At 40.2% G+C, this 10661-nt stretch overlaps 2 protein-coding genes across 2 annotated transcripts; one reads left to right on the top strand and one right to left on the bottom strand.

Annotated features, from left to right (window-relative positions):
• Positions 1431–3369, top strand: LOC8083594. Its single transcript, XM_021450909.1, has 2 exons — positions 1431–1930; positions 2195–3369. Exons 1-2 carry the CDS (start codon positions 1648–1650, stop codon positions 3097–3099), a joined length of 1188 nt encoding a protein of 395 aa, XP_021306584.1. The 5' UTR covers positions 1431–1647; the 3' UTR covers positions 3100–3369.
• LOC8083593 (small GTPase LIP1) lies at positions 4046–9865 on the bottom strand. Its single transcript, XM_002464732.2, has 7 exons — positions 9426–9865; positions 6246–6337; positions 6024–6165; positions 5151–5455; positions 4922–4975; positions 4717–4841; positions 4046–4545 (listed from the first exon to the last, which is right to left on the bottom strand). The coding sequence occupies exons 1-7, from the start codon at positions 9529–9531 to the stop codon at positions 4350–4352; spliced, it is 1020 nt and encodes a 339-aa protein (XP_002464777.1). The 5' UTR covers positions 9532–9865; the 3' UTR covers positions 4046–4349.

The raw sequence follows: 10661 nt of genomic DNA, 5'->3' as shown, positions 1-10661 counted from the left end.
AAGGCGCCATCTTTCAAAAATCAATTTTAGGAGGCAGTTGGATTTTGACCGCCTCCATAAATTAATTTTACGAGGCAGACAAGCGTGATAGCCTCTGTAAATAAAAGTAACTGCCTTCATTAATAGGGCAATATTTTAGGAGACAATTGAATTATGTTCCGACTTCCGTAAATATTTGGACACCATCACCTAAAATCATTTGTGTAGTAGTGGCAAGGATAAAAACAATTGCTAATTGCAATAATTTGTAATATAGCATCTGCCAACCATGGTAGTCTAGTCAACAAAACTTAGCTCTCTATATAAGTTAACATGTCAAGACACAAGTACTTGTAATGTTGTGTACAATATTCAAAGTAGTTTTCCATCACCACATCTTTTCTCATTGACGACACAGCGGTCGCCATCAAATTTTGTTCTTCCTGTGTTTACATCCCCCATTTTTCTTCAAGTAAGGTTTGTCAGGTTTTCTCTGCATTTTATGAGTAGTGGTTGGTTCAAAGTTGTGTGTGGTCAAATTGCAGTCAAGCGGTGACCTCTGTGCTCAATATTTTAAGAACACGACTTCACGCGTATTTCATTAAGGAATGCCAAAAGAACGGCTTACACAACACAGCTATGGGAGAACCTATAGTGTCGGTTACAGAACCATAGAGAAAGTGGTTAGGAATAAACGACAACATAACATAAAGAAAGACGGTAAGGAGAGACCCTCCACCACAAACCTAACTAACGGGACCTAGAAAAAAAATACATGAATGCAAGGCTACTAGCAAATGTGATAAAGCCACGGTGGCAAAGCATCCACCAAGAAGCGATAAGACTATGGTGGCGAAGTATCCTCATAGAAAACATGGTAAAGTATCCGCAATAGAGGGGCCATCATGCCCTTAACTGCTTGCATGAGGAGGCACCGGAGGCAACACCAATGGCAAAGTATCTGCCTGAGTAGCAACGATTCGTGAAAGAGGAGCGACAATAGTGAAGTATCCACAACAAAGAACCAATCGATGACAACAGCAGACACGTTGGACAGACAGTTGGGAAGACGAGCTTGAAGCACAACAAAGGCGCAATACAAGAAGCAGCAACTCCAACGAGACTAGCGGGAGATGGCCTGCTACAAAAGCGATGCCTTCATGAAGGACCATGAGAGTAATATTTATATCGATAATGTGTAAGCATATACTATCATGCTATGCTACTATATCATATGTTATTAATATTTTTCGTAGTATTCTATCCAAGTTAGTACTTTATATGTTTGCACCGATTCTAATCAGTTCGCTTGAACTTATCAGCACTACTTTTCATCTATGTAATAACATTTTTTATCAGCATCAGCCTTTTTTTTAGCAAGCCGAACAGGGAGCACATTTTATCTTGACTTGGCCCCCCTATGCGCTGGCCACTCAAGAGACCAAACAAACGTACATGGTTATAGGTTGCAATTGATGTTCCAACGCGTAGCGATAGCATTCATTGACCAAACTCAGCTTTCCTCTCGTCCACACAAAAAGACCCAATTCGAAGGATAGATACACTCAAACTTTCAGAGATCTCTGCGAGAGAGAGAGAGAGAGAGAGAGAGAGAGAGAGAGAGAGAGAGAGAGAGGAACAGCTAGCTAGCGAAGAAAGAAAATTGAGATGGAGCTGGTTGTATCCGCAGTTGTAGGTGAACTTGTTAACCGGTTCATGTCCTTCTTATTCAACAAGTACAAAAGTGAAGAGCAGTTGGAGAAGAAGGTGAGAATGCTGCAAGATCTAGTTGTTAGAGCTCATATGATTGTGGAGGAGGCCGAGGCGCGATACATCACCAACTCAAAGATGCTGCTTCAGCTCAAGAAGCTTGTGGAGGTCATGTACCAAGGCTACCTTGTCCTGGACACCAACAGGTACACGACTGTAAACGAGGTCAGCAGCAGCTTCAGTGAGTTGTCCGTCACCACTTATATTAAACGACTTTTTACTTGTGTGGATCATGAGCTTCAGCCTGCACTGGATAATTTGGAATCTCTTCTTTCAAACATGAAAGAGTTTGTATTTCTTCTCCATGGATGCGAACGCATGTTCCGCGGCCCCTATGACTCGTATCTGTACATAGACAACTTCATGTTTGGTCGTCACGTAGAGAAGCAGCAGATTATCAATATCTTACTGCAAGATAATCCTCCTCCCTTTTTCACTCCAACAGTGCTCCCGGTGATTGGCGGTGTCAGAGTCGGTAAGAAAACTCTGATTGCACATGTGTGCAACAATGAGAAAATCAGGTCACAGTTCTCTTCAGTCCTGCACCTGAATGGAGAAAACATTTGGACAATGGAGCATGATGCTGCTCCTGTTATACCAGCACCAGCAGGGAAGTCTTTGCTGGTGGTTCACTTTGCATCGGATGTGGATGATGAGGTGTGGCTCAAGTTTTACTCATCAGCAGCAAAACAAATGGGGAGAGGAAGCAAGATCGTAATTGTCAGTAGGGTTAGGATGCTATCAAGGCTCGGAACTGTACAGCCAATCTGTCTTAACAACTTGTCGCACCAGGAGTACAGCTACCTCTTCAAGGTTCTTGCGTTTGGAAGCACAAACCCAGAAGAGCACCACCCTCAGTTAGCATCAGTAGCACAATATCTAGCAGAGGCCTTGAGAGGATCACTCGTCACGGCGAACCTGTATGCTCATTTGCTACGGAAGAATCAGAATGTTGGCGCCTGGCTCTGCATATTACAGAAGTACAGGAAAGTAGTGGAGAACAACATGTCAATTTTCGGTGTGCATCCCAAGAATCTAATGGACAAAGAGCACCCAATATATATAACCAGCCTTGTACCGTTGTCATCATCGCCTATACTTCGCCTGATGCCCCCTCAAAGAGAAATTGATGCCTCCAAAGGGCGATTACCAAAGGTGTTGTTGGGAGATCTGATTGTGGGCTCAGCTGTTCTGCCCAAGAAGGAATTTCAGGTGGTTGTGTGGGAATCACGGATACCCCCTTACAAAAGGTTTGTTCATCTTGCTACATATTGTGATGATGAGCCGGTGGTCTCTTCTCAGCATCATACTGCATCACCTAGCATGAAGCGCAGACGGTTAGATAAATAAAGCTGACGCTCATCACCGTTTGATAGCAACATCATCAGATGCTATATATTTAAATGTGGTCCCCACATTTACAATACTCCTATATAGCATTTGTAATACTCGGGCCAGTGTGGTCAACAAAAGTAGCTTACACTCTCTCGGTCCTGTTTTGGCTTTTTTAAATGCATTGCTTTTACTACTCGATACAGTGTATATATAAATATATAAAAAAAACTATGTATCTAAAAAGGTTAGAACCTTTTATAATTTTGAATGGAGTAAGTAAAGTAATCCAAAAGGCAGCCTCTTATAATGTTGTGTATATATTATTAAAAAAAAAGTAGCTATGCATGACTCAGTACTATCACTATCATAAACGTTAAACAATCGGTCACTTGTAAACAACCTCTTAAACGGGCAAAACAACCATTTAAACACGATAAATGGTTGTTTAAATGAAAAAGGCGTACCCTAATGTGGCGTAAACAATCTCTAAACAAGCTAAACCGACGTTTAGATTGACAGTGCCATATGACAAGAGTTTTTTTCTCTAACAGCACATAGGAGACATTTGGCTGTGTAAATAAGCTATGGATTTAGATATATATTATGTCTAAATACATAATAAAAGCAATTATATCTATAAATTTAAAAGGTGTTACAATTTAAAACAGAGGAAGTAGCATCTAACGACAAATACGGACACCATGTGCTCATTTTTCAAACTATAAATCAAATTTGTCGAAAATGCCCTGCCACTAATGCTCGCCTGTACCAAACACATTTCTCAAGCCAACAACACATGTGCTTGGCAATCATAATCTGTCCATATGGAACCAAATAGAATGAAAACCCATCAGACTGCATGCTGATACATATGTAGTTGCAGCACCCCAGAACGCTACAAGACTTGATTTCTTCCAAGTGACTTCAAGGGACTTGGTAAAATCATTATAAAGAAAAGGACTTGGGAAAACGATCAATTCAGATTTGCCATTGCACAGAGTATCAGTGTACACCATGTAATGTGTCTTCCTAAATAACTATACTGAATTCATACACAAAATCAGGAGATATACAGGGAAGAATCAAAGAATTTATCACTAGTGATCCCACAAACATAATGTTCAAACGCCCTGTCAACATGCACATATCAAATCAAAGACAGGTGCACAACTCAAAAAGATCAAAAACCTGGGATTCAAAAAACCCAGGTGTCATGTTTTTTCCCCCACATTCCAGGTGATAATGGATAAGACTCACATATCTCATCATATATTGAGGTTTGCTCGGCTTGTTCTACCACCACTTGAATCAGGTATTGACGAGGAGGAAAATCTGTGGTATCTGTAGTTTTCTGATGAAGAGGACATTGGCTGCTGTGGATAGAGTGTCGGGGGTGGAGTTAGGTTCCGCTGTGCAGGCAGTGGGGCCACCCCATTGTATTTGTAGCTCTGGCCACCGTAGCTACAAGTTAGGAAACAAGCGTGTCAACAAGATGTTGCTAAAGTAACCAAATTATTGATCATGTCTCAGGCATATATCCAGTTCTCATCAAGAGTACCAGACAAAAAAAAATCACAAAGAGAATGTTTATTCCATCAAACCCTCATGCATTTGTCAGTAATAGATTGTCACCTTTTTCTTTGGAACATGTCATCATCATTCACAGATTCTACAGGAAGAATGGTATCTTCTCTGGGAGTGAGTGACCATGGGCTAGGGGCAGGAAGCTCATTCGAAAAATACCTCCTCCTTATCAACTGAATGATGTACAGCAATACCATTAGTAAAATTATAGTGTTAATCACTAATCGAATGACAAGGATTCTTTTGCACAAACCATGCGGAAGAACTTGATTAGAGCTTCTTTATCATATCTTCCCTCTTTGGCAGCCTGTATTCAAAGGTCAAACCTGTCATTTCAAAATTTAAATAGCACAGCACACACATAATCAATAAGAAAACATGAATTATTGTTTCTTCACAAGCCAGACAAGCTATGGATCGCCACACTAAAGTCAGTTAAAGTTAGACATCGGACAGCAAATAATGGTATAGAGAAGCTTTACCGTGAGCAGACCAGAATTGCCAGGAAAGCTATCTGCAAGTGGAAGTTCTTCACTGGATGGAAGCAGGCCTTGCTTTTCAACCCATTGGCGAGCAACATCAACAAGATTCCCACTGCTCACTCTTCTACCATCTCTTGGAGCAATATCCACTTTGTTGGCAATAACTAGGTAAGGAACTGGAAGGCCACCAGGACCACCAGACCCAAGAGGAGCTGAAAAGGTCCCAGATTCAGCAACTTCCACTGCCCACTTGTTCAAATTTGTCTTTGTTTTCCTCTGGGAAAGGTCATAAACAAATATGACACCTGATAAATAATTTCGGAAAAGGTTAAGAATCTTTAACCATCTTCTTGCTGAAAAAGAAAACTTTAAAACGCATTATCTATTATTATTTGGTAGCAATATATTAAGAATATGCAACACATAAAAATTTCATACAGATAAATAGATCACCGCATTCTGCCCCATACCTACAATGTCTCTGGGCCAAGGGCCGAGAACTATAGATTATTCACATCAATTCAGGCTTCAGCATGCAACCACAAATCAAACCGAACTTGCAAAATTGGCACTAAGGTTTCAGATTGTGGACATACCATGCCAGCTAGTTTCACGCTGATTTAACAAAATGTAACAAAGTTCATATAAGAAACGCAAGAAATGTATGGTTTTTTTCTTTCCCTATATTCATACTATTCATACAAGTATGGTTGGCTACCTGAGAAGATGAAATATAATTCCAAGGGTAATTAATGCTTGTGTGAGAAAATATTACACAGTTCAACTAGCTGCACAGAAAAAAAAAATGACTTCTGCAAAGATGCAGCATTGGATTACTATATTGGCAGGACAAATGATGCAGAAAATACCTACCATTAATTTGTGAATAAAAAAGTGAACGACAGTCTTTGTAGCGCTCATGTCCAGAAACATCCCAAAGCTCAACAAAAAAGTTCCTTTCAGCATCGCCCTTGATGCTATTAGATGAACTCCCTGGACTACTGTAAGTAATATGCTGCAGAATGGTAATTAATGCTTGTGTGAGAATATATTTTTAAAATTAAAACAAAGGAAATTAGGCCCAGGGTTACTTACTTTAACACCAACTGCACACCCAATTGTTTGGGCTGGTCGAGCCACTGCAGAACCTTTCAATAAGAGATGCACCAATGAAGATTTACCAACACCTGTCAAAAATGTAGGACGATGATAATCTGCCATACTCCCCACACAACTAAAAAGAACTGGTATAGTCTACAACATATTCAGTAGGCACTCAGGTATTGTCTAATACTTTGTCATTTCAACCAATACCCAGAATCATAGAAAACTTGGTAGTTCATAACAATATATAATCACAACAGTTAATTCAAGGTCTAATAGGGCACACAGGATATATTTGAGGTGTGATTCAATGGCATTCCAGCAATGTGCTTATATAGCAAATTGTAATATGGTGCGCAACCATATTACAATAATAATACGCAGCTCTCCTGCGTGTTCGAGAAAAAAAAAATGGTGCGCAACCATCCATTGTGGGATGTGTTCTGTTGATAGCAGAGAATCACTGCTATCATATCTTCATATATATGTCAAGGACAAGGATAGTGCCAGAATTTATAATTTATTCCAAACAGTAATCAAGTTGTATATATATAGTTCTTCAATTCCCCCAGACAATTTAACTTTGGTGTAGAAATTATGTCAAGGACAAGGATAGTGCCAGAATTTGTAATTTGTTCCAAACAGTAATCAAGTACTCCCTCCCTCCCAAATTATAAGTCATTTCAAGAATCTTGGAGAGTCAAAGTTTTTCAAGTTTGACCAAATTTATATAGCAAAATAATAACATTTTTGGTACCAAGTATCATTAGATTCTTTATTAGTTATATTTTCATAGTGTACCAATTTTATGACATAAATCTTTATATTTCTCTCTATATTTTTGGTCAAACTTGAAAATGCTTTGACTCTCCAAGATTCTTGGAATGACTTATAATTTGCAACGGAGGGAGTAGTATATATGGTTCTTCAATTCGCCAGACAATTTAACTTACTTTGGTGTAGAAATTTGTCAACAGGAGAATAAAAAACCCAATCCATTATCAAGAATTTACCATTTTCGTGGGAGGTGCAGGAAAAAATTTATGTTTGGCTTCACATAAAGGGGTGCCACATTAAATGATTAAAGCATCTAGTTTTTATAAGGTTCAAACAGATGACAAAAAAAAAGGCATAACAGTCTAAGAAACAGCTGCCATCGAAATTCTGTGAGATTAAATTATAGTTCCATATCGAAGGAAAGGAAGGAAAAAGATGGGACATCAAATGGGCCGCTGTGAAATTGGTTTCTTGAATTCATTGGAATCTTAATAGCTTTTAAATTAGCAACATTCAACACAAGCCAATATTATATATTACACTTAATAGACCACACCAATATTATATATTACACTTAATAGACCACACATGATGCAAGCTGTGTAGCAAATGAGATCATGGGAGTTCTCATATCATTTCATAGCTACATGATAAAGGTTCTGTGAATTCTGCTAGTAGAGTTATCACGCATTTTACAATCTCCGGCGACAAACATTATCATGTTCCATAGAAAAGCATGACACTGCTTAGTGCTTACATTACAAGTATTGCATTTTAAATTGAATGGTGAACGAGGCTCAAACATCCAGAGAGTTCAATGAGTGATCTACAAGCTTTGCTCGAAAAATAAACCAGAATAATCTGCAGAACATGTCCCTTTGCTAAGGAAGAGAAAATACACGAATCAAATTGGACGGTAGCAGACATTATTAGAACTGAGTGCAAGAACACATAAGTGAAATCCCCTGAATTAGAGTGCTGATTCTTGGTTGGCTCATGAAGCTATAAACTATAATCTAGCCATAATATATGCCAGAATCGGTATTTCCAAACAGTAATCAAGTAGCATCTATGGGACTCCAATTCCCCTAGACAAATAATTTTGTTTGGCCTCACAAAGTTTAGACGCAAGTATATGGAAGGGGTAACTCCTAAGGGCGTCCCCAACAACAGTCGAAGTCGCTAGCTAAAAGATTTTTTATACAGCATGAAGGAACTCGCTAGTGCTTCCAAATAGCTATGCTCGCACGGCTCCCTATAGAAATCAAGGTCTCTGCTTCTCTACCCCACATCTGTGCGTATACATGCACCTACAATTTTTCTTCTTTTTCAATTCCACACCATTTCAAATCAACTGGCGATTTGGTCAGGGCTGTTGGAGGCGCCCTAAAAGGATACTGCAAGGCTGAAAAGCACACACAAAGAACGGCACAAAAGTCCAAGAAAAGGTTGCCATTCAAGTGGTGTGAAGTTAGAATTTCATTCCATACTGATAGGGGAAAAAAAGAGCTACTCAAATGACTCATTACAAAATCAAGTTCTCAAATTCATTAGAATGTCACTCTCGCATTGCTGAGAAATCAGGTTGTCGAATTCATTGAAAGGTTAGTAGCTTTCTAAAAGCAGTAGCAGCTAAATTTCATATGTTCTGATCTGAGGCCTTATAGCCTATAGATGATCCAAGCTGTTCTAAAAAAGATATTTTGGTGGTACTCAAATCATTTCATAGCTACTACATGACAAAGGTTCATCAAGTTCTTCTGGTAAAGCCATCTCGTGCTAATAATCTCTGAACACAAACATTATTCTGTTCCACAGCACAGCATGACGCAAATTGTATTTCAAGTACTTCCTCCATTTCAAAATGTAGGGTGTATTAGAATTTTGTATGTTTCCACAGCACAGCATGACGCAAATTGTATTTCAAGGACTTCCTCCATTTCAAAATGTAGGGTGTATTAGAATTTTGTATGTTGTTAAGTGCGCAAAAGATACATTAATAGATTCATATTGCACATGCTTTTTAGTAAGATATTGGTTTGCAGTAATTGGTAACGTATTGTATAGGAAATTAGTGGTGAAAGTATACCTCAAGAAACTTTCTCAGATCATAATACACGAAAGAAATAGAGGTAGTATAACCGGGGTGTTCCCATGAGTTGGCTACAGGTTTTGCCCACAAAGTAAATAAACAAGAATAGTCCGTGGAACATGACCGTCTAGTGTGGAAATGAGAATTCACGAATTAAATTGTAAGCAAGACATCGGATGAAGTGATACCCTGAATAAGAGTGCCGATCCTTAGTTGGCCCGTGATCCTATAATCTAGCCGCACCTAAGTTAAATCCCACTAAGCCGAAACTACTCACTATCTAGCCCATGAGGCAGACTGACCTGAGTCGCCAACGACGAGCACACGCACCTGGCCGCAGGGCGGCCCACCGCTGAGGTCCCGTCCGTTGCCGCCCCCAGTCCCGCCGCCGTCCTTCCAGAACATCATCTCCTATTCCCTCCTCTTCCACCTCCTCCTCAACCCAATCAAGAAGCGGTAGCAATAGCAGCAACTAGATCAACGGATTCGGTGGCAGAGGCGCCGGCGGTGGCGTCCCCGGCTGCATCCGGGAGGTGGGGTGGGAAGGGATCCGAGAGGGTGAGTAGCAGCGACAGCAGAGGGACGGTTGTTTTCCGTGCGACGGGAGGATCTGAGGGCTTGCGGCTGCCGGCGAGTTGGTTGGTTGGTCGGCTGCCGTATACCTGCGAGCGCTCTATACCTGCGACGGTGCGAGTCGCTTGCGCTGCTGTAGTTCGGCGGCCGCCGAATCGGCGATGGAGGTAGAGATGCAGGGTGGAAATTGTAATATGATATTTTTTTTAACCTTTTCAAAACAAAATTTCAAGATTTTTTAAATTTTATAAAACCTTTTCAATTAATTAATTAATAGTTTAATAATAAACCCTTCTAGTTTTTTTTACTGCCCCTTCTGCGTGAATACGGCTACAGTGACAAAACAACTCGGTCATGGTAATATACAGCAAAGCTATCACCACCACCATGTCATATCCATTAGGCCTTGTTTAGTTTCCAATAAATTTTGCAAAATTTTTCAGATTCCTCGTCACATCAAATCTTTAAACGTATGCATGGAGTATTAAATATAGACGAAAATAAAAACTAATTGCACAGTTTGGTCGGAATTGACGAGACGAATCTTTTGAGTCTAGTTAGTCTATGATTGGACAATATTTGTCAAATACAAACGAAAGTGCTAAAGTGTCGATTTTCTAAAAAATTTTGGAACTAAACAAGGCCAAATTGGCATGTTTTGGGCTCACCAAGCCATATATTGTGGAGGGGCTTTTACAGTGTGTTTGGTTGGAGAGTGGGGCGAGCCGGGTTAGAGCAAACCCGTTCCTATAGCTGTTTGGTTGGAGGATGAGAGGGTTGAGTTGGCTCCAGGGTGAAATATTCCTCTCAGATGCGGGTTGGACTCGTCCATCAAAATCTGGCGGACGGAGCCGCTCCAACCGGGTTGAGTGGGTCCCGCGCAGGGACCCCAAACCGCAGGTGCAGCGGACCCTGCTCGTCCCCAAGCCGTGTTTCCAATTCTTTCAACCAAACACTGAACGGTT

The sequence above is a fragment of the Sorghum bicolor genome, chromosome 1 (assembly GCF_000003195.3).
Source record: "Sorghum bicolor cultivar BTx623 chromosome 1, Sorghum_bicolor_NCBIv3, whole genome shotgun sequence".
Taxonomy (NCBI): Eukaryota; Viridiplantae; Streptophyta; class Magnoliopsida; order Poales; family Poaceae; genus Sorghum; species Sorghum bicolor.
This window is presented reverse-complemented; position numbering and strand designations above follow the sequence as displayed.

Excerpts from the sequence above, each read along its gene's own strand:
- LOC8083594 (XM_021450909.1), top strand. The coding sequence starts at position 1,648 with ATGGAGCTGGTTGTATCCGCAGTTGTAGGTGAACTTGTTAACCGGTTC. Across the intron at positions 1,931-2,194 it reads CGAGGTCAGCAGCAGCTTCA|TGCTCCCGGTGATTGGCGGT; the intron begins GTGAGTTGTCCG and ends TCACTCCAACAG.
- LOC8083593 (XM_002464732.2), bottom strand. The coding sequence starts at position 9,531 with ATGATGTTCTGGAAGGACGGCGGCGGGACTGGGGGCGGCAACGGACGG. Across the intron at positions 6,338-9,425 it reads GCTCGTCGTTGGCGACTCAG|GTGTTGGTAAATCTTCATTG; the intron begins GTCAGTCTGCCT and ends CATTTTTGACAG. Across the intron at positions 4,976-5,150 it reads GCAATTCTGGTCTGCTCACG|GCTGCCAAAGAGGGAAGATA; the intron begins GTAAAGCTTCTC and ends CTTTGAATACAG.